Below are 24428 nucleotides of genomic sequence, written 5' to 3' on the forward strand. Positions count from 1 at the left end.
TAGTTTTTCAGTCACAAAGCTGAAAAAGACGGCTCTATGGCTTGATCTTTACAATCACCACAAAAAAAACTCATTTTAGTAATCCTACTGTACGTTTTTTTAAATTACAAAGGTTACTGTGATGTAATGTTTGTGACTCTCCCTTTTATTTCAGGCTAACTTGAATAAAGCGTATAGCCTCTGCCAAAGGTACTACCAAGTGATGCAGATAGCAAATGACTGGCTGGAAGATGCTCAGGAATTTCTACAGTTAGCAAGAAATGGTCTAGATGTTGAGAACTCTGAGGAGAATCTAAGGAACCATGTTGAATTTTTCAGCACAGAAAGTCAGTTTAAGGATCATTTGAAAGTGTTACAAGGCCTTGTGTCTGAGATAGAGCCCTTTTTACAAGCCACAGCAAGTGAACAGCTGGTGCAGAATGTAGCTGCACTAGAGGAAAAGGCCAAAGGGACAGAGCAAGAAGCCAAAACCCAACAAGAGCAGTTACAAAGGTATATTCTTTCTTTTTTATTGTATTTTTTCTTCTCTTTCTTCATTTTAAGATCACCTTGTTGATAATGAAAGAAAGAATCAGAACATTAATTGAAGTTTTTAAATATTTGTGCTGCTTTTGAGAGAAGTGGATATTGGGGATTCAGAGCTTTTGGATTCTTCTTTCTTTTCTGCCCTTGACTGACTAGTTGTGTGATCTTAAAGGAGCTCTGGTAGAATGATATTAAGCTTGGAACAGCACAGAAAAGAAGAGTACAGAATAATTTCACCTGACAGAGGATATACACAGAAACAAATGAAATTGAAGCAGACATTTTGAACTAAAAGGAAATACCTTTTTAACAAGCTTAATTATGTTTCTTATTATTCTTGAATGTTCTGAATCCCATAAGTTTGGGTAGGTTAAACCACAACACAGGCAGTCTCTGAGGAAAAGTCAAATGAGGGCTACTGCTCAGCTGTGTTTTCTGTAAGGCATAGCTGAAAATAAGGAGCATATGCTTCTGTGTATGCAGTTTCCCAATAATCTTTTTCTTGGAAAATACTGTGTAACAGCAAAACTAAGCAGTTGCATTAAAAACTAGGTGCAATAATATTTCTGATTTTCAAATGTTTTTATATAGCATTGAGTTTTTCTTTCTGGAACTGTATTTGTTTAAGGTGTGCTTCTGAGTGGCAGGAGTACCAGACATCAAGGCAGAAGGTGATTGAAGTGATGAATGACGCTGAGAAAAAATTATCTGAATTTTCAGTAGCTAAAGCTGCTTCTTGTCATGAAGCAGAAGAGAAATTGCTAACACATAAGGTAAGGTACTGATAATTGCATGAAATCCTTCTCTTTCAAGTGAAAATGAATGTATAATGTATAGGTCCCTACCTGTAATAACATGAATTTGAGTTTTTAGGTCTTTACCTATAGCACTTAACTGTGTCATAACACACCAAGACATGTTTAGTGCTGTGCAAAATATACATTTTATTTGTGGGGTTACCAAGACAGATATCTTTAATCACTTTTCAGCTTGTTGTCTGTTTATGTGCCTATGACTGTAGAGAGGTGCAGAGTCAGGAGGTTCCTAAAAGCCATGGGTCTGTGAACCCCAAATTACATACCCTTCAAGCAACTCAGATCAATAGAAACATCCTACTTTTGATCATGGAACAGGACAGGAAGAGTTTACTAGGACAGGAAGAGCTGGAGTTTAATATTAACTCTTGTTTAGACTAAAAGCAAGAAATATAGCTTAAAAAAACTTACTTTCTCGTGTTTAGCGTACTAGTCAGTTGCCTTAATATAGACAGTCAGTAACACTTCAGACATGCTGTCAGTTGTGTCTTGTGAAATCAAGAATCTCCCCTAAGAGTAATGTCATGTCTGCCAGGTTCATGAGTGTGTCCTCAAATCCTTGGACATTTAAAAAGTTGTTAAACAGGACATAAATGTACACTTAAATGCCTGAATTGATTATTTCATTTTTAGACTGTTAGAAGTCAGTCTTTGCTAGGAGAATAACCCTGAATGCTTATTTTCATCCCTCTTGAGGGGTTATCAAGGAAGAGAAAAGCTGATTACAGCAGATTTCTGCTGCTTCCAGAAGCTTGCATTTTGGACCAAGCAGCTATAGCTAATATATTGCCTATGAGAAATAAAGTGAGACCTAGCCACCTCACTCGAAATACAATATCTCCTCTTCATCAGCAGTGGATGGGGGTGGTGCACATACCTGCATGATGAATACTAATGAGTTGTCTTGTGGAAAAGGAAAACAGTCCTTATTTTTGCTTTTTCAGACTCTTGTGTCCATAGTGAATTCTTTCCATGAGAAGACCACAGACCTAGAAGAAAAGGCTTCGCAGCTGGAAAAAATCAGCAATGATGCCAGTAAGGCATCTATAAGTAGATCCATGACAGCGGTTTGGCAGCGCTGGACACGGCTCCGGAATGTAGCCCAGGAACAAGAGAAAATTTTGGAAGATGCAGTGCAGGAATGGAAGGGTTTTAATGATAAGGTAAATTCTAGTCTTGGTAAATCCTCCCTTATACATGGGTTTTCACTCATTATGCTGCCTTATTAATCATCTTGCAGTAGAGAAAACTGATAGCAGGAATAACTGTTTTTTTACCTCAGTTCAGAAAAACTCAGCTGAACGATCCAAGTTTAGAATCCTTGCCTCCAAAGTTTGGACTGTTCTTCTCAATGCATTCATGTATAGTACATACAGAGTTGTTTTGGTTTCTAGTGGTTCATTAGATTCTTCTTCTCTATTTCTTTTCCTCAGATATTCTATTCTTGATTATGTTAACCTCTTTTTTTTCTTTCTTCTTCTCTTTCTTCTCTCTTTTTTCTCTCTTTTCTCTCTTTTTTTCTCTCTTTCTTTTTTCTTCTTTTTTTTTCTCTGAAGAATATGAAGTTGCTCCTTTTAAATATAAGCAGTGAGGATATTGCCTGTCACTGCTTATTGATCATATGTCTCTTTTTTCCCCTTATATTCTACCTTACTCTTTTTATTTGTCATTGTCCATTATTCATGCCCAGATAGCAGGTTCCCTAGGAATGAGGAGAATAATTTTGTTGAATGCATGACTTGTGCCAAATATGGATACCCCAAGGTAGAGCTCTAGTTCCTATGGCAATAAATATAATAAATGCTGAAGAAGACACCCATAACTGGACAAAAAAATAATCCCTTAGCAAGTGCTAATCCCCTGTGAAGAGCAATGGATCTGGCACAGTAGAGCACAAATCCTGTACCACAACAATTTTATAGAATCTAAATGTACAGCACTGCGTCTAGCACCTTTCAGTGTCAGTTGTACTAGCTTCTTTTGTAATCTTATTATTGACAAAACTGCATCTCATTCCATAGATTCAGAAAGCCACCATAGCTATAGATCAGCTACAAGGTCGCTTACCAGAAAGCTCAGTGGAAAAGGCATCCAAGACAGAGCTCCTGGAACTCCTGGATTACCACGGCAGTTTCCTGGTGGAAGTGGACCACCAGCTGTCGTCTTTGGGCCTGCTCAAACAGCATGCTGTTAGCATGCTTCAGGATGTGGAAATAAAGCCTCCATCTCAGAAGGAACTACCAGTTATGCAAGAAATCAAAGCAATGCAAGATCGATGCCACAAGTAAGGAAATATTTTTAAAGATTCAGCAGAAAAATGATACCTTGCAATTCATTACTAAGAGTTTATCATTTTTATATCATTAACAATTAACATGCCTAAATAAGTATTGGTTATTTTTTTAAATAAGCATCAGTTTTAATTTAAAGTTACTTTTAATTAATCTTGAAATACATTTTTTACCATTATTTTTTATTTCCTTCAGAAAGAGTAAGCCTTTTAGAGTAAGTATTTCTTGCCTTGCATAATACTAACTTACATAAAAGCTGCATAAACTGCATTAAAGTTATAAATGATTTTAAACACTTCCATTGTTTCTCACATTAACAGTGATCATTTATCTTTTAGTATCCTCTTTTGATTAGTTTATCACTTTGTTTCCCTTGTTTGAAGCACTTAGGTACCAAAAGTAGGTCCTGTATGACATTTACAGGGGAATGTAGAGCATATGCAAACAAAACATAATTTTTTCACCTTGAGGCTATGCAAATGTTTATCTAAATCAAAAACATCTCCCTGTCATGTAGAAAACAGGAAGTTTTATATTAACTTTTAAGACAAATCTCTACCTCTTAACTACACTAAGATACCATTAAGTGGATCTCCATGGTCAGAAGACAAGGAGAAATGAGAAATGACAAAATTGTAAACCCTGCGCCAAGCCTGTGCAAAGTTTATTGTGTGTGTTTATAAATAATTATAGTAGAATAGCAATCCCTGTAGAAAATGTGTAGATGTAAGTACTTTTATAATTCCATTTTTCACTTACTTAAAATTGTTTCTAAGATACAGGGTCTGTGATGACTTCCTGCTCATGTAAATAAGGCATGATTCATCTATACAAGGTTATGCAAATATAAATGAAATATGTCAATATCCATGTCACATGTATAAGTGCTACAAGTAGTCCAATAGAACTTTCACAGAGGTGTAATTTTTTACAGGATATCCAAGTTCTTGAAGAAAGTGCAGAAATTCTGTCTTAGTGAAAGTGTTGAAATAGGACATGTTCAGATGCTTGATCCATAATTTATCCTAAGTATTCTGCCAATGCAAATCTCACCAATAGGAGTGGAATTTATCTCATGTTATTTTACATTTTAGATATCAATATCAGAGCAGGTTAAGCCTTGCTCTCTAATTGGTGTAGAGAAATAAACAAGTGTAGGATACAGTTTTTCTGACCTATTTTAAAAAGTTTTTTTGGAATGACAATGAATAATCCTAATTCATGCCCTGCAATTGCCTGTTTCCTCTACTCACAATCAGGGAAGTCTGTGGTGATGAGCTCAGATGTACGGATCTCTGTTGTATACATTAGCATTTTTTCAAAAGAATTATGTGCTTGATGTCCAAACACGTAAAGCCAAAGAACAGACATGAAAAATTTATTTAAATTTATTTCTCTGGCTGTGGTGCTCTTAATCATTGTCTTTATTGTCCAGTATTTTTTGACCAAAGTAGTGTTTTTAGACATTACTTAATTCTTCACAAGTAGTTATTGTTTCTTTCTTTCTGAAGTATGCAGCAGAAAGTTAAAAAAGGCATGAAAATGGTGAAACAGGAACTGAAGGAGCGTGAGGAGGTTGAAGCAGAGATTAATATTGTGAAGTCCTGGATCCAGGAAACAAAAGAATATTTATTAAGCCCTGATGCAGAAGTGGACATTCAACTTCAGGAGCTGCAGGTAGGCCACATTTGTCAACTTCTAAATCACAATATTTATCTTCATTTTAATCTGCTAGTGAATGTTAATAGTTTCAAAACCACCACAAATTCAAATTAGATAATATTAATGAGATTTTTAGTAACCCACTACACAAATTCATAAAGCATGAAGCAGATGATTGACTGTGATATTTTATTTTAAAGATATTTAAGATGTATTCTCATTGTTCTTAATACTGTTTTTCTGTCATTAGTCTCTCTTTGGTGAAGCTACTAGTCATCGCCAGGCTGTTGAAAAACTGGCTGAACAGCAACAGAATAAATACTTGGGGCTTTATACCATTTTGCCTTCTGAACTCTCTCTTCATTTAGCAGAAGTTGGACTGGCCCTCGTAACTGTGCAGGATCAGGTAAAGTGCAGTAGATAAGTGCCAGACAGATCTATAGCCTTTCTTGGGGCTGTATAGCTTGGTATCCTGCTGTGGCCAAACCATGGCAACGCAGAATAGTTTTATTACCTTCATCCTTTGAATTAAAGTGAAATTAATGGGGTGAAATTAAAATGAATGAAAGTTAATTTCCTTTAAGGACGAGTGATTTCTGATTATTGAATTTAATTCTTATTGTTGACAGATTCAAAACAAAGAAAGAGAAACTCAGCAAATCAAAACATTGAATCAAGAGTTTGATCAGAAAATCCAGGGGATAGCAAATGAACTAAATACCATTCTTTCCAAACTGAAAAAGAAAACAAATGATATAACACAAGCTAAACTTGAACAAAAGGTAAGACAAGGCTTTCCTTATGTGGTTATGCCATAAATTTTTCTTAATTGGGACATTCACTTCATACCAAGATGTTGTTTGTGAAGATTTTCAGGACATAGTTTTTTAGTGTAGTTCAACAGAAGAATTATACAGAAATAAGGGTTGACTGATGAGATTTTTAAAACTATATTCTTTGCAAACCAGCCCACACAGGTAACAGAATTTGGAGGAAGGAGCTGAATGTTAAAGTCAGATGGACAAAATTTCACAGTTACTTTTCAATAATGAGTATGACTCCAATCTGGGAAAGCCTGAGGAACTTTCAAACTGCTCCTTGTTCTTGTCTGTACTGAAAAGATCAATCTTTATGATAAATAGATCAATAGAATTTTACTTGTAGCCCATCCCACATAATTTGGTTCAACAATGAGGTAAAGTACTACTCATGCAATTAAGAGTAGTGCAAAGGATTGTTGGTTCTTTTTGAAGGTTTTCTTAGTCTTAGGTATGTGCCACACTCAGAAAAAATCATCTGTACTGAAGTGTAATGGCCAAATTAGGATTACCATATGAGAGTAAGGGATTTTGGGGGGAAGAGAGATGGAAATGGGGTTGGCTGAAGGTTTGGGGGGCTTTTTTGTTGGTTTGTTATTTTAACTAGGCAAAGATAAACTTGACCAAATTACTGTCTGAAATTAAGCAAAGCATACAAAACAGGAGAAGATTTAGCATGACTGGTATGTCATAAATTACCTGTTTATTTTCATGAGATGCTCAAGATGTTCCAAAATACTGTTTGCTTTGTAGGAACTGTCACTAAACTATATTCCTAGTGTATCTCCTTGATTTCAGTAAGAAAGCAGAAAGCCAGTGAAATCTGCTTTCTTATGTTGCATAAATTAAAACTCTCTGTCACTGGAGATGTAGTAATGTTCCAACTGCTTTTATGTTAGCATTTAGCTGATACTCTTGCGACTGGGTTGGCTTTGGTTATAGCAGTAAATATTTTTATATTAACATTGAAACAGATTGTGAAAAAATAAAATAAAAATCTGTTTTAAATCCATGTGTCTCAAGTCAAATGGATCCTTCTTTCACAAACAGCATATAAATTCTGCATATCTGTAGTAAATACATTTATTTATGCTTGATGTAATGTGTGTGTCTTTGTATTTAGATAAGCAGTTTAACATCTGTCTTTGTGTCTACATGTAGACAGTTACGTCTCCAAATTTGTGGAATAATACTGATTTATCATAACGATTGATCGTAACTTGCACTCTGAAGTGTGTCTGCCAGGACAGCCCTAACCTGAAGAACTTGAAGTCACTTCTTGAAGCACCTGTAGCAGTGTTCTGAATGATTGCAGTTCAAATTTGTAGAAATAATTGGAGAGAAGCTAGGGCGTTTGTCCTAGCAGTGGGACAAGAGGCAGTGGGCAGAAACTGATGCGCAGGAAGTTCCACCTGAGAATGAGGAAGAACTCCTTTGCAGTGCACTGTCTGTGCACTGCAGCAGGTTGCCCAGAGAGGTTGTAGAGACTCCCTCACTGGAGATACTCAAGAACCATCTGGACACAATCCTGTGCCACGTGCCCTAAGGTGGCCCTGCTTGAACAGGGAGGTTGGACGAGATGACCCACTATGGTCCCTTCCAACCTCACCTGTTCTATGATTCTGTGACTTTTTTTTTTATGTTACAAAAAAATAAGAGTTTTTAACACCTTGTATATAAAAAACAAATACAAAGATAACCAGTAGCCTCTCTCTTCTCAAGAAACTGTAGCCCAAGAATATGCTTTAAATCTATGAGAAACTTGAAAAAATTTTAGTCTACCTTTACAAAATATCTGTGACTATGGTAGAAAAAATTGATTTTAAATTGTGTTTCTATTGAAACACTCTAGCACAATCAGACTGCTCCTGCATCAAGATCATGCTATGAAAATGCAAGTTTCAAATTAAAATTAAAAGTTTTCATAGTCCATTAATGAGTAACCACATTTTTATGAGTTTATAAACTTATATTTTAAGACAGCAATAAAACAAACCCCTTTTCCAAAAAAACAAAAATCCTTGTCATGACAGTCTGTTCTGACAATTCATTTCAGAAACAAACACAGAAAGATGCCTGAGAACAGTTAATGCTACACTGAAGTGACTCAGTCTTTGGCTACAGCAGGGAAACGGTTATCCATTTCAGCCAGGAAGTCAGAGGAAAAAGAGTAATGGCACATACTTAAGAGATGACCAAATGTCCTGCTGTTCTGCTTTCCTGCTTAAAAATGGAAAAAAAACTATGGAGACTTTGGACAAGCTATAAAAGTTGCAAATTGAACTAGAAATAATCAACCAAAAAACTAACACTTCCTGGATCACTGATTTTATTGTTTTTCTGCCTAGATCCTTGGTGACGAGTTGGACAGCTGCAATATAAAGCTGTTGGAGTTAGATGCATCAGTCCAGGACTTTGCAGAGCAGAACATACCCCTGGCTAAGCAGCTGGCTAACAGGATAGGGAAACTCAGTGCACTGCACCAGCAGACCATACGGCAGGCTGAGTACAGAGCAGCCAAGCTCAGTCAGGTATGACCTTAAATCCTTTCTGCTGTTTCCTCTTGGAACCAGAGGCAGCATGCAAACATCTCATTTATTTTCCTGGAAATATGCTAGACATCTGCCTATTATTAGTCAGGCCTTGCATCACATTCCAAAGAGACACAGGTCAAATCAGAGGGAGATATAATTCTCAGATGCTGCTTTAACACCCTCTTGCATGAGTCACCTGCTGTTTGATTCCTTTGGTGCCCTAAAAAATTGTAGATCTCACAAACAGTAGCATGCCTGGAAATAGCACCTCATTGTGCTTCTCAGGGTCTCTGTCTTGTCACTGTTGTCTATATTTGCAACATTAAAAACAAAAGTTAAAAAAAAATATTTTGCTCTAATCCCAATCCATAGAGGGTGACTATAACTTGTACATTCAGTAGAAAAGCCTATATACAATGGCCCTGATAATGCATAATATTTATGCAATATTTTGGCGTTCATAAAGATGCATCCCCTGTGGTTCAAAGTCTCTGAAATTCTTTCTCCTTTTTTTCTTAATTGTCCTTATCCCCAAAAACCTCTAGCTAAAAGCAAATAAATGGATTTTCTATGGTTCTGCCATCAATACCCTGATAAATTATGAGTTCTCCTTTCTGCATGTATGAATTCGCTTCCAGAAGAAAAATTCAAAATATTATTTTCAGTTTCCTCTGAAAAATTGTTTTTAATAAGAGATAGAAAATTATTATCAAAGTAAGAACTCAGTCAAAGGTATTTGGTAAAGAGATTTAACATTAGGATATTTTTGTTCAGCATCAAAAAATCCACTTATCATAAAAAATTATAGGTATTGGAAACTGCTTGCAAATACTGTTTGGTCACCTTGGATTTGATCCATCCTTTATAAGGAGGAAATTCATGAACATCAATGAAATTATTCCTGCTGAAAAGAAAACTGGAGCTTATGACTACTTTGCTAAATAGAAATTAGATTAATCAGAAAGCAGAAATTTTGTCCTGTATTTTGAAATTGTGCAACATTTAGTTTTTTGGAAATATAGCAGACTGAGTGGACAAAGCAGACTGTAAAAAAAAAAAAAAAAAAAGGGTGATTTGGAGGATGTAATGGAAAGAGACATATCAAAACAAGAAATTGAGCCAGAAACCGAAAGAGGAGGTATTTTGGTACTTACATGCGAGGCTGAAATATGCACAGGGAGTGTACCCTCTAGGGATATATTTGAGCATCAATGGACTCTCACAGTGTGACCTACATTCGTATAGTGCCTTTTTTTCCCCAAAACACATAATCTTACCTAGGTATGAAAACATACCTATTTTAACTCCATAAATACATAAGAAAATGACTTATATAATATAGGAAGGAAAAGTTGTTAAAATGATCCCCAGGTTACAACAATAAAGGAAATAAAATTAGTTTTTTCATCCTCCAAGAATTATACAAAATTCCATCTTAGGCTTAAGTGAATTTTTCTTTCATCTAGGCTGCTTCACACTTGGAAGAATACAATGAGATGCTGGAGTTCATATTGAAATGGATTGAGAAAGCAAATATCCTAGTGCATGGTAGTATAACATGGAATTCTTCCTCTCAGCTTCGTGATCAGTTTAAAGCCTACCAGGTGATTATGTGACCTATGACATTTAAAAGGCAGTGTATATATTAAGTTATTATCAAAGCAATGGAGTTCTACTTCCTCCTAAAGTGCTAGATTTCTTTGACTGTTCTCCCAAGCCTTAAAAATGATTAATTGATTTTGGACAATTGTTTTGAAAACTGAAATAAAGATATGTTGTAGAATAAAAACGTATGATTCAAAGTTGATCTTCATGTTACTCAAGTCATTTGGTTTCATAGAGGCTTTTGGCTGAATAGTGTATCTGCACACTGTGATTCTATCACACCAAGCACCTTATTGCAGCTCATACTCTAAATCTTTAGTTCATCAAACACAATTTTTAGTTTGGGCTTTTTTCCTTTCTCCATTATGCTAAACTGGAATAGCCTTTCTTCTTATCTAATGAGTTTTATACCAAATATTCTCAAACTGATACCTAATGGAAGAGTTTCTTCAAATCTCTTCCTGAACATTTCATATCAGAGTAATTTGCTGTCCCTGTAATTGTGCAATTTGTTCTCTGTGTGTCTGTGTGTAGAATGTGTGTGTGAGATCAGCGAAACATTTTGATGAGGTTCAAGCTTGCCTGGTGTTACACGGCCATGTGAAAGAAATCATGGCATCATAATAATGTATCACTAATACCAATGTTATATATACATTACTTAATTGTCAGCTGCATTCTTGTACATAAGTGCAGGGTAGTATGTCACACTTTGTATTCTGAATAGGAGCTTCCACGCAATTTATCCTGAGGAAGCTGAAGTCAGAATTTCTGGTTTGGTTTTGCTATGGCTTTTTCCTTGCTTCAAAATCTGATGATACAGGCTTAACCAATGCCATCCCACACAATGCCTTGGCAGTGATTTTTTTAGGCAGCATTAACGACTCCTGCCCTGCTAGAACACCGCACCCAAGTGCTTTCTGCTACTTTCTGTTAGGTATATGAGGCTTCCAGGACAAATCTTCTCCATGGATTGCATATATTATATTTTTACACACAAGTGTGTATAGCAAAACACTAAAATTAATGTGTCGATGACTATAGCTGCTGAAGCTTCATTACTTAATCCTTTGTTTCCCAGTCTCTATAAGCTGAAGCACTTCAGCAGACCATCAGAACTAAGCATATTGCCTAAGCCTTGCGGGAAATCAGTGGAACTTAATCATATGCTCATGAATATGTATAGATTGAAGAGTTTGCAGAACAATATACTTAAAAGATACGTGTCATTGAGTCTCAAACCGGACATTCCATTTGTCTGTATCTCCATCTAGAGCATTCTTGATGAGTCTGGAGAGATTCACGGTGATCTTGAGGCCATGAGTGAGAGGATTGATTACCTGGCAAGTGTCTACTGTACTGAAGGGATGTCACAGCAAGTGCTGGAACTGGGGCGGCGCACGGAGGAACTGCAGCAAGTTATCAAAGTGCAGCTACCAAACCTCCAAGATGCTGCCAAGGTAAATGAAAGCAGTTTTTCTAATGCTAGCTGGCATCTAGGGTGATGTATGCATCATACTACTGAGATTATTAGCAGTGAAGATAATTTGTGGTCTGTACAGGGCATGACTTTGTTGCCTGAAGTCAGGTTTCTTGCACTGTTTGAGATGCTGCCTTCAGGTGCTGACTAAGATGGGCACAAGATTTCTGCAGGTCCTGCTCTAAGTGCCCTTTCTGGATTTGGGGTAATGGTGAGTCTCAAATAGCACTGAGCACCTATATTTAGATACTTGAGAAGTGTATTTGTTTACACTTATGTTCTGCTGTTTCCTTTATTCTTCTCTTAAATGATATCTAAGCACTGTTTTTTATTAATTTAGATCAGTACTGGACCAGACCAGAATTCCATAGTGTAAGGCCTACCTCTACAAGGGAGTGCAATGAAAAGAATGAACATGCTTTTTCAGTTTTATAATGTATATGCTGCATTTGAGATTGAAGTACTTAAAAGAATAACTATGCCTTTGCAATCCTTTTCTAGACCGTAATACGACTGGTATTTTTATCTAATATTTTAAATATTTTAAATGAACTGTCAAAACTATGAGTTGTTTTTTGCACTGTATGTAAGGGGGATGTACCCGCAAAATCCACACAGATATATTTATAGTGATTTCTATTTTTCCTGTTATTCATCCCTGAATCAAATGTGTTACAGGATATGAAGAAATTTGAAATTGAGCTGAGAGCCCTACAGGCTGCTTTGGAGCAAGCCCAAGCCACACTGACGTCTCCAGAGCTCGGGCATTTGAGCTTAAAAGAGCAACTTTCTCACAGACAGGTAAAAGACCAGGACCTCAAAGTTAGCGTTTGAATAATGTGATCTTACACAAAGGATAATGAGTGTTGATGAGACCGATTTTTGTGTTTCTTAGGTGTGTCACTGTTTCAGAGTGTAGCCCCAAATTACTGCCAAGGAAATAAGGGATGGAGTGAAAAGAATCATTCCCTCAGAGGGAATGGTTGAAGTATAATTCTTTATGAGCCCGTTCTTAGATTGATGCCATTCTGAGAAGTGTGCATCCAATCCATTTAATCCATATTAATTTAATCCATATCTATTAATCAATTTATAATTGTTATAAAGCCCAATTCTTATCTAGTGCTTATGGTCAAGAGGTTCTTAAAGTATTTCAAAAGGAAGTCAAGATTGTTATCATTATTTTACAGATAGAGATGCAATTATATAGTTTGTTGCCAGCTTCAATAATAATCTGGACCACTAGGAGACAATTCAGGTTTTGTTAAGCCCAGTTACATTTTGTATGCTTAGTTGAATTACCTCCATAAGATACTGTGGCTTTTTCTATTGCATTTGATCTGCTATGGAGATTTATCAGTTTGTTAGTTTTGGTCTCAGTCTCTTAAAAGGAGAAATAAGGCAAGTTATAGCTTTCTGAGTTTCTCAAGACATGTTTCATTCTGCAAATTAATATGGAGATTTAACTGTCTCAGTCTGCCAGTAAAAACTGGATGTCAGCAGGTTCTCTGTAGGATTAAAATCTGCAGAAAAACATATGGAAGAAAGGTAAATTTGCATAGCTTTTCATTTTCATTAAAATATGCAGTCTTTATTCTGGGGACTTGCAAACAGATTTCGGAATGTGGCCTTGAAGAGTGTAAGTGAAACACATCACCCACCATAAGAAGAAAGGAACATGGAGTTTACACTGGGTTTTATGCATGTTCTTTGTCCTGGCTCTAGCAGATCTCACAATACAACTTTCTTTTGTACAGAAAGGGGCTGTAGCCCCTGCCCACCTGTTTCACCAGACCAGAGAGGGGACGTTGGAAAGTGCCTGGCTGGCACATAGCCCCCAGGGTGCCTCTGGGTGCTGATTGAGCAATAGAGACACCCTTTGCCAGCAGTATGGGCTCTGACAGAGAGGCCCCACCTGTGCTGCCTGAGGAATAGGTCATTATACCAAAACTCTGGTTAGATTATCCACCGTAAGTCATGAAACTGCAAAAATACAAACCAAACCACAATCCTCTCATCAGGATGCACTTGAGACCCACTTAGCTATCATTCTGCTTGTGGAATAGGGGAAGGGAGATAACCAAATTCTCTATCCCTGTTTGCCTCATTGTCCAGCTGATTTATATCTATTGAATCTAAAATATTATTCTAATGTGCTAAGGCCCTTTTTATCAACTTTGCCTTTTCCTTTTTTTTTTTTTTTTCATATCTGTACATACATTAAACTCATCAATGTAGATAAAAATAACAGTGATCAAATCTATTTTCCAACCATTGCATTTAGACCCTTCTCATGCATATGAACAGACAGCTTGAATGGACATCTTGTATGGAATAGGCACTTCTCACAAAGGCATACAGCTTGTGATTATTCAAAGAAAAAAAGTTTCTGTGTAGCTTTGTTCCTTTCTGTTTGGTTGCTTTTTGAATTTTAAGCAACATTTTCAGCTATGGTTTGTAATTTCAAAGAAAAGTTGTGGATACAATAAGATTCATGTGCTGTTTTGAAAATGTCCTTCTGTGTCCCAGCAAGGAGTTCCACTCAGGTTTTAATACTGAGATACATATATAAATTACTCTTGTGCTCCTTTAATTTGTGGAGTTTGTAAATCTATTTTCTCAAATCTGTTAATATAAGTATTTTTTTATTTGGACACTTAGAAATAGGTACTACTATGCTTTTTAATTTTTTATTTTTATATCTAGTAATGGGCTTTTTGCTTAAATCATCATTATTCTCATCTCACAATGAGCAACTCCAGAGAAAGTGTTTCTAATTATATGCAATTTAGAAAATAGATAATAATTTTTGTCTTTTATTTCGTGAATGCACCATTATTTTTCTTTGTCTGCATGAAATGCTCTGGGAGTTCTGAAAAATTGGTTTATTGTGGCACTGACTTTGTTTCTAGCATCTGTTGTCTGAGATGGAGTCACTGAAGCCAAAAGTTCAGGCAGTACAGGACTGCCAGAGTGCCCTGAGGATCCCTGAGGAGGTGGTCACCAGCCTGCCCATGTGCCACAGTGCCCTGCGGCTGCAGGAGGAGGCCAGCCGCCTGCAGCACACGGCCATCCAGCAGTGCAACATCATGCAGGCAAGTGCAACTCCATCCCAGAACCACTCAGAGGAGCTTGAACAGCGACATACAAGTTGTGATGAAAACATAGAATTTCATATCTCTGTGCATTCCTCTGTTCTGTAGCACCATTAGGAATTTTCCCACTAGTCTCAGTTATTCCTGAATTTAATATTCATGACCATGTCAATTGTTGATTTACTCATCAGACTCTCACTTAAGTTCTCTCCCTGATATTGCTATGACTTTTGTAATGCTGTTAGGATTACCTAATATACAGTTGTATGCAGGTTAATTTTATAAGATATAAAATCAATTAATAAAATTTATATAACATTATAACATCAGCTGCTTCTGAAGATTGCATAAAAACTATTGAGTTAATTCACTGTGGTATAAAAATAATTATTTTTATTCTCTTTATTTATAGTTTATATATATTTGTTTTCTGATTTTGGAATCATTCAATATCTATTAAATTTGTATTTTCAAGTTTTGCTAAGTACAAGTAAATTAGATGTTGTTTGATTTTTTGGATTTATAATTAAACATGTAAAAGGTATTTCCAAAGAAGAGAATAAGCTTTTCTTCTCTGCTATTTAGTGATAGGACTTCTCTGCTATTTAGTGATAGAATATACCTTGCATATTCCATAGGCAAGGGTGCAACTATAAAGTTTCAAGTTTGGTAACAGAAGAGACTTTTGATGATTAAGGATATTAAATGATACTTAAATACAGGAAAGGTTTCAATGTCACACTGAAAATTTTAAAAATAGGTTAGACAAACTGCTCATGCATTTATGATAGAAAGAACTGATACTACATTGGTAGGAAGATTATCTGAATCAATCTTCATAATCATTTCCCAGTTGTATTTTCTATAATATCTAAGCTTTTCTTTTAGTCACAAATGAACACCTGAAGTGAAAAAGCAGATGAAAATGCTTTATAATAAAACCATGAGACTAAGCAAGTCTATCTTCTTGTAGGTGTGTTTGGTTCAGGTACTTGTTGGAATCAGAAGTTACAGCACCTTACATCAGAAATCTAAAATATCATGTTATGTGGACTGTGGGTTTGGAAAATATTTAAATAAATGAAACCATTCAAATTGTTGCAATTCATAATACTTATGAATAGATGTTTTCCTGACTCCTGCTTTGCTTATCAAGATACGAGTGCCAGATACTTCAGGAGGGAGATCTGTCATGCTTAGACTAAGTGAAAATTAATTTTCACGTAGACACTCAATCTTTTTTTCCCTTCTCTAGGAAGCAGTGGTTCAGTATGAGCAATATGAGCAAGAAATGAAACATTTGCAGCAGATGATCGAGAGCGCCCATCGTGAGATCCAAGACAAGCCAATAGCAACCAGCAACATCCAGGAACTCCAGGTCCAGATTTCACGTAATGAGGTATGGGACCCAAAATGCATCAAAACATTGGGCTCAATGGCAGCTCACTGATCCAGACAATATTTCATAAGCAATAGTCATAAGATAGCTGAGTTGTTTTCAGATTTCCTAAAGGCTAATTGATCAGATAGATTTAATCCCAGAGAGGGAACTCCTGCTATTGGTACAATGTGGACAATTCATTTGTTTATTCAATTAGATATATCATAACCTTCAGACAACATTATGATAAACAAAAGCATTGCATAATTAAGGGGCAGTTGACATTAAAACTTGACTGAGGAGTGTCTCAGAAGTTAAAATTCAGCAGTTGGTCAGTTAATCACAACTAGTTTGATGATCCATATGTACGTATGTATATCCTAAAGAACTTGTACATATATGCATGTATATCCTAAAACACTTGCTCATTTTCATCCAAGTCACATTCTGTAAAGAATAACAAGGCACTTGAATCAAAGGAAACCCACAATACATTTGGAGGAAAACTCTGCACCATTCACTCCAAAGGTTTCTTTAAAAATCTTTTTGGGGAAGATTTTTGTGCTCTGGAGTTGCAGGTCCTGCCCACAAACTCATGGATTGACAGCTCTTGAATAAATCACAATAGTCTCTATGCAGCCTTCTTGCTGTGCGGACTTGAGAGCTCCTCCTGAGCCCCTTTCACCTCCACCTGTCTGTTGTGTAATTCCTAGGATAGAAAATGCACCACTGATCACTTTGTGTCACTTCTGGCACCAGATGGCACCATTTCTTTACCTTTGAATTAAAGCTATCCCTCCTGGTGTATAATATAACTTAATGTTACATATGTTGCTCATTTTCCATCCAGTTGTTACAACTGTTATTTAGTATAAATTCAAGAGCAGTTTGCATATACAAGGACTTTTTGTTTTATTAACCTTGAATTGATGATGCTACTATTCTCTAGTCAAGTATTTTGGAACAGCAAATGCAGGAGAGTGACCAGCAATTCAGGGTAATATTGCTAGAGGAAGGAATAATGCTGCAGGAAGGAAGGAATTAAAAATGGGGCAGCCTGAAGTTTTATGTATATTTGAGCAAGTTTAGTTGGTAGGAGTGGTCCTAAACATCTGCAGGGAGACAGCAGCTTTATGATAATGCACATATTGGGATCAGCCAGAACAGAGAGACATCATACATGCAAGCTTTACACATTCAGGGGCAAGGGAATTTTGGTGGTAAGCGTATTTTTGGCTCATGTTTTTTTTTTTTTTTGCTAAATACCTGTGAAAAAGCATAGCATGAAGTGAATTCTCTGAACCATATATTATTAGACTATTTCAAAAGTCAAGTCTGTCAAGATGTTTGTTAGGTGTGTTATTAATTTAAGAAAATATCAGTTACCACATCCCCTGTTAGAGGGTGTATGTAAAGGAACTTAAGAGGACATTTATATTAGCTATATTTAGAACTAATATAAGAGGAAAGAAGAAAGTAGAAGGAACTTACATCTTGATTTTTGGGAATCTTGTATTAATATGCATGTATGTAAGTAGATACCATGTCTACTGACCTGTGTTTCTTTAGAATTTCAGAGAAGAATGTGGGCAAGTATCTCCATACTTGAGAATTATTTTAATGGAAAATATAATACCTCATGGGACATTGTTTTTATAAGATGCTTTATTATTTTTAATTTTCTTTTTCAATCACATTTTTGCTTACTCTTCCTTGTTTTCAGTTGAAAGAGGCATTTTAGATACTCAGTGCATTGGGCATTAATACCACAAATGTCATTGCACTTGGTGAGAGAATAGAGTACACTGAATGACAATATTTTTCTGCTGAAGCTCAGATATGTTATTCATTGAGCATTTGTGAATGACTGGAATTTGCCAAAGAGCAGATACCTATTCAAGCTGCTAGCCATTAAATTTGTGGCTTGATTTGATTGCAGCTTGGTTTTTGACTATTCTGCTTGATGTTTTATAATCAAGACTTTTCTTAGTCTCCAAGCAAAGCTTTGGAGCACCAAAGAGAGGTCCTAAGAGAGGTTGCTAACATGACAGATGGTGACAAGGTGCCATTGAAACTCAAGTAATGAAGTGTCATCCTCAGTCTTTGAGATGTCAATTCCTAACTCAGTATTTCTTGCAATGAGTATTCTGCACTGTAACTTTGAAGAATTTTCTTACTGAAAATGTCATACAACCAAAAAAATCTTCTAATTTATCAACCTGAAGCAGTATTCTACTTATTTTGAAAAGATATTGTAATAATATATTATTGTGCCTACTAGATCTTGCAACTCCTGTTGCTATTTTTCCTTGAAAACTTGTGAGTTTTTAAGAAGTAAAGGCAGATATAAAAATGAAGTAGAAATATATACTTGAATGAATAATCATCAATTTAGCAGACAAGCTTATACAAATGTTTCCACTTCTTAGATCAAAACTCCAACTTGTTACTGAGCGTCTAGGGAGACAGGAACAATAGCTTCAGCAGAAATATGAAATGCTTCCACCATTTTTTATTTGAAATATATTAACTGAAAGCTTTGAAACTGGATACTGAACAGGGCAACAGTATATGGTAGGAGAAGACAAGACACTTATGAATAGTCATAAGAGTATTCGTTTTCATCTTTCTTATCTAAAAATCTTAAGCTTATAATGGTGTTTGGCCACATAAATGGACCATTTCCTAAGCATAAAACCCCAATAGTTTAAAATATAGTCTACTTTATGCTAGTTTCCCTGTCTCTTTTTAAAGAAAGGTAAGTCCTGTGCAGCTCAACTTTTAACTCAATAGACTTATACAAAACCAAAAGGAGATTAAAATACAGCTTATCCAAACAGTGACAAAAAGAGATCCAGTCTGCATTTAATCTTATTATGTGACTGATTGTTCCTATCACTTTTGAGCCTGTTAGACCCTGTGAGTTATTGTTTGGACAATTCATTCTTTCTGGTGAGAGCTGAATGGGGCATTTTTTGCAGTTGCGTCCACTACATGACCTCATTTCCCTGGCATGCACTATGCGGAGGAGCTTCATCTGCCTCAGATAAATGGAACTAAATCGGGGGCGGGCGGATATAGGGCAGGAAGAGGGAGAGACGCTTCCCTTTGCTGCAGCGTGCAGCTCACAGAGGTGGGCTGAGGTTCAGGCAGGATGCGAACGTGAGGCGTCCGTCCCTCCCTGCGCTCTGCGGTGCGGCGCACACGGAGCCTTCGGCGGCCGCCGCCGCTCCGCGGTTTCGCAGCGCGGCCGGACGCGCCCGGGCGGGTCCCTCCGCTGGCGACATCCTGCTCGTCAGCAGAGCGGCGGCGCTGCCATGGTATTGGCTGCGCTGGGAGGGGACAGCTTCACTTCGCCGCGGAAGCTGAAATGCTGCCGGTCCTGTGGCCTTTCCCGGCTGCATCAGCACTAGGGGGAAAAAATGTTTCCTCAGGAGCTGGCTCAGAAGATCAAAGGATACCAGGAGCAAATTGCTTCTTTGAATTCCAAGTGCAAGATGTTGACTATGAAAGCAAAACACGCCACCATGCTGCTGACAGTGACAGAAGTGGAGGGGCTGTCCGAGGGAATGGAGGAGCTGGATTCAGACCTGCTCCCAGCACATCCCACTCATCCCTCGGTGGTTATGGTAAGCAATGCCTTGGTCACTGTACTCATTATCTGAGCTGCTTCCTCTTGCATCATTACAACACCCCTGTGCAGCAAATTGCCACAGCTCACATCTACCTTTTGAAATGGCTGTAGTGTGGCAAACCAAGCAAGTTGCAGCTTCCCTTTACTGTATTTTGTTTTATATGGGTTCTCAAGACTTGTTGATAAAGGCTGAAGTTATTTAACAGACAAATACGTGAAATTTGTGAGCAATAATATGCAAATATTGTGCTTTTTATTTTGTAGCTGTCAGCATGCAAGAACAAATGCTAATTGATGAGTTGCAGGAATAAAATAAAACCAGAATAAATATTATTTCATTAGATGTTGCAGTGTATAGGCTTTTCACACATTAAAATGTTGATGTGATAATTGACAGTATGCTGCTGTATTCTCAGATAAGTGTACTGGCAATGAAAGCTGTCTAAGTACTGCCATGGGCACAATGTTTGACTTTGCTTTCGTTTGTTTCTAACTGGGTCTCATTACAAACATTCTGCTGATGCTACCGGGATTTTTGTCTGAGTGTCAGACTTCAGGATTTATCCCTCTATAGCAACATCGGGGAAGGAAGGAGGTTACATTTGAATACTGGGCTGTGTGGGTTTTATATTTCAAGTCTGTTCCTTGTTGTTCCAACTGGACCTGGATACTGAGACAAATAGTCCAGTATTCTGTAGCTCTCCATAGTATTTCTGTATGCAGCAGAGATTGTATTAGAAGATGTTTAGGCAAACCTGAATTTGTTATTATTGAGTTGCTTGCTCTACATTGTCTTTTAAAATCCATTAGAGTACAGGAGAGCGTTTTCTTACTGAAGTATGACAACTAAATGAGACTATTTATTCAACAGATTTCTAAACTGGTAAATGTAGGAGCATGAAGCATGACTAATTAATGTCGTGGTAATTCTGGCCATGTGTTGTTTTGATCTCAGTCTAAGTCAAGCCTCAGCTGAGGTAACTGATTTTCTTCCTGTGCTCTGGGGTTGCTTTTCCTGTGGCAGATGACTGCTGGTCGCTGTCACACGCTGCTCTCCCCTGTCACTGAGGAGTCTGGGGAGGAGGGAACCAACAGTGAGATTTCTTCTCCACCTGCCTGTCGCTCTCCCTCACCTGTGGCTAATACAGATGCTTCTGTTAACCAGGTACTGCTCTCTTGGCATTCATTCAGCTTTTATCTCAGACATACATGGTTCCATTCCACAGGTGGTTTATTTAATCCTCTGAAATAATGTTTAGCTATAGCTCCAAGGAACTGAGGCTTAACCTCTTACCAAACTGAACCTTCAGGTTCTGGTTCAAAATGGATACAAGTATTGAAATTGTATAAATCCAGTGTTACAGCTATCCATTATTTCTTAAAATAAATTTTAAGTGACAATTGCAATATCACCAGTGTTTTCTACTTATAACATAATTTTTATTTTCTCAGTAGTATTCAATGGAATCTTGCATCCTGAGAAAAAATGCCATTTTGTACTCCCCGTAATGAAACATTGCATTATATCCATATCTATCAATCTTACTGTTTAATTGCCATTGTGCCATCACAATGGTATCTTCTACCATCAGCCTGGTATCTTCTACTTAATATCATTTCAGTTATTAACTTCCATGCGGGTTTTTTTCATGTATTGTTCATTTCCATGGCAGTCTATTTTAAGTGCCAGTGAGGCAGATCAGTGTAATAACAGATTTTAGATTTTAAATCAAAACTGAGGGCTCTTGCACTTCTCGTAGGAGCAAGTGTATATCAGTATTGATTAAAATGTAAATATTGAGCCAGCACATTGATCATCGTGCATATAAAGACACACATAAAATGTTGTGCTTTAGAAGTTTAGAAGTGAGCCTTAGAAGCCGTCATCCTCTCACTGAATTCATCATGTTCTGGATTTTGTGGTTGATTGGTTGGTTTAGCATTTGTGACTGCTTCCAAAATTGACCACTGCAGATTTGAAGGTTAGAATGTGTTGTGTTGCACTGCTGAGTAAAATTAGACAAGTTTGAGCAAGATGCTAATTGAATCCTTCTGCTAATTTCAGAAATGCATATGGTACTATAGAAGTTGCTAAATACAATACATAAGAAAAAATATTAATGTAAGATAGTAAGAGTGGTGACAAAATCATCAATGGCATACTAAAAAAATGTTGTATGATGCATAAGAAGGATTTTTCTACTTTTGTATCATTTTAGATAATCAGAAAGTTCCCTGTGAAGGTGACTTACAATAAAAAGGCATCTAGATATTTCAACACAGAAGTTTTATGACACCATTAATTAATTAAGGAGTTAAAGGACCAAAAGCAGCTTGCTTCCTAATCAACAAAGCTAATGTCAGTTCTTTATTTTTCTCTGAAAATGTAAAACAAGTCAAAAAGCTCCTGTCGCTCAGACAATAAGGAAAACACAGTGAACATGCTGTTGCACCATGAGTTGACACCAAAATACAAGTTTTAGAATAAGTGATTTACTAGGGCAAAATTGAAAAATATTATGTCTTTCATTTAGTAGAATATTTTTGAGAGAGATAAAGTTGATGATGTTATGAAAATCTTAAAAACTTAGAGCTGAAGTTTTCTTCAGTGTAGTTAATGTTGAAATGAACTGCATGTCTTAAACAACCAGCAGAAGAACATTCCAAAATGCAGTGGTTTGCTTACAAAATTCTTAGGTTCACACTCACATAAGATTAAGACTAAAGAAGCTATGAAACTGCCAGTGCTGGTCATGATGAATGCCCAGGGAGATTTCAGGAGAGAAGGCTGGTTAAAAAACCTTATCGTAGAAGTTAGTGAACTAGGAGCTCAAATGTAAGTTATAAATAGTTTGTATTTTTACAGCAAATCAGCAAAATAAATTTGGAAATATTTTGTTTTAAAAAATAGCCTGAGTTAAGAACTAATTACTCACAAGAAGATCACCTGCAAACTACCAGAAAAAAATATGAGCAGGAACTCTAGAAAGTGAAGAATAACATGTAAAACTCTTCTGAAGAGGCAATAGGGGAAGGAAATGTTATATGTTAAGACTGCTTTTTAATTCATCCTGAATAACTCTTTATAGTGTTTCATCAGTTTCCTAGCATCTCTTAATGGTGAAACATAGCTAGTCTGAATTCAGACATCTACACACTTTATTTACATTTCTAACAAGTAATGAAAATATAAAACAAGTGCCAACTGCTTATTAGTGAAATAATGAGGATATTTATTGAAATAGATTAAAACAAGACCAGAAATACAAGAAAGTGACAATTCTAGCACTACCGTAAATTAAAAAATGGTTCTTTTTCTGAAACTCCTCCAAAAACAGCAGGGTGGGGGGAATTATAAAGGTGTTAATATTGGAAACACTGAGGAATTTCATAGCATATAAAATATTATGTTAACAGTCCTGAAATGCAGTTAATTTTGATGTCTAGCAAAATCAGACACTTCATGTGTGCTGCAGTACTGAATGAGAATCCTTTGAGGCTAAATCTCCTTGCATTTACCCAAAGATATAATTGATTAAAATTTGACACGCTTTTTAAAACTTGGTTTCCTGATACACAATGCAGGACAGTTGAACTGGAAAAGCTGAAGTTTTGGCACGATGCCCTGTAGGCCACAGCTGATCCTGTGATTTTAGTTTTATCCACTGGGTCACTGTTAAATGCTTTTCTATCTCCTTGTACACAGCCTACTTAAGGATTCTTTCCCTTAAGAATACTCATCTAGGTTGCGCCAGTTCTTGTTACATATCTTACGAAATCTAAACACACCCTTTTGCCACTACCTCTAACAACAAAACTTGACTGTTCATTGGCTACTTTTCATAAGAACAGCCACGGGATATTAGGGCCTTTAGAGGGGCAACAAAATCTTTTACTCGTGTGAACATCTGGATTCCTGCTGCCCTGATGTGTAAGCTCTGCCAAAGAGAAGCTGCCATGTTGTATACTCCAGAAAGCAGTTGGAAAGATGAGGAAAGGGATTGCTTTCTCCTCTCTGTGAAAACAAACCCTTTATTCTGAAAACCATATTAAGAGGTCTCAGAAGCATTGGTCTTGAGAGGGGACTGACAAAGGGCTGGAGAGTAGCTGCAGGCAAGGCAAAATGAGAAGTTGCCTCCACTGGTGCAATTTTTCACCATTACTTGGAAAGATCACTTGCGGTCAGAGTGAAAAATTCTGAAATTGCAGTCCTGAGTGCTGTGTTAAGCTGTTACCTATTCCATCCTTGCTCCTGGACATTGTAACAATTTCATCATTAAGTTTTTCAAGTTTCCCAATTATTGTTTTTGAAGAAGTACCTTATTGGACACTTTTGGTCAGTTTTATGGGACTGATCTGGTTTCTGTGCTCTTCCAGAGCTTGACGGGTTTTGTTCACATATGGTATTAAATAACATATTTGCATTCTGTTCCAAATTAGGATCCTTCTTACACTTTGAGCTCCAGTACCTCAGAATTAGTTGTATTTAGTACCTAATTTTTATACATCTATACAGAATTGAATTGCGGTGAAAAATCAAGACCTTACAATTCTTATAAAAATTTGTAGGGACGGTATGTTTATTTAG

The 24428-nt window shown here is 36.7% G+C and overlaps 1 protein-coding gene across 1 annotated transcript in view; it reads left to right on the forward strand.

The window, feature by feature from the left end:
* SYNE1 (spectrin repeat containing nuclear envelope protein 1) overlaps positions 1–24428 on the forward strand; it is a 279385-nt gene that overhangs the window by 164390 nt on the left and 90567 nt on the right. The window contains exons 76-90 of the mRNA XM_053974692.1: positions 155–492; positions 1154–1298; positions 2285–2503; positions 3362–3624; positions 5143–5308; positions 5544–5699; positions 5923–6075; positions 8460–8642; positions 10112–10249; positions 11525–11710; positions 12409–12531; positions 14643–14829; positions 16085–16224; positions 19641–19835; positions 20865–21005. Of these exons, the coding sequence (XP_053830667.1) occupies positions 155–492; positions 1154–1298; positions 2285–2503; positions 3362–3624; positions 5143–5308; positions 5544–5699; positions 5923–6075; positions 8460–8642; positions 10112–10249; positions 11525–11710; positions 12409–12531; positions 14643–14829; positions 16085–16224; positions 19641–19835; positions 20865–21005 (2733 nt within the window). The remainder of the gene's footprint in view (positions 1–154; positions 493–1153; positions 1299–2284; positions 2504–3361; positions 3625–5142; positions 5309–5543; positions 5700–5922; positions 6076–8459; positions 8643–10111; positions 10250–11524; positions 11711–12408; positions 12532–14642; positions 14830–16084; positions 16225–19640; positions 19836–20864; positions 21006–24428) is intronic.

Source organism: Vidua macroura, chromosome 3 (assembly GCF_024509145.1).
Source record: "Vidua macroura isolate BioBank_ID:100142 chromosome 3, ASM2450914v1, whole genome shotgun sequence".
NCBI lineage: Eukaryota > Metazoa > Chordata > Aves > Passeriformes > Viduidae > Vidua > Vidua macroura.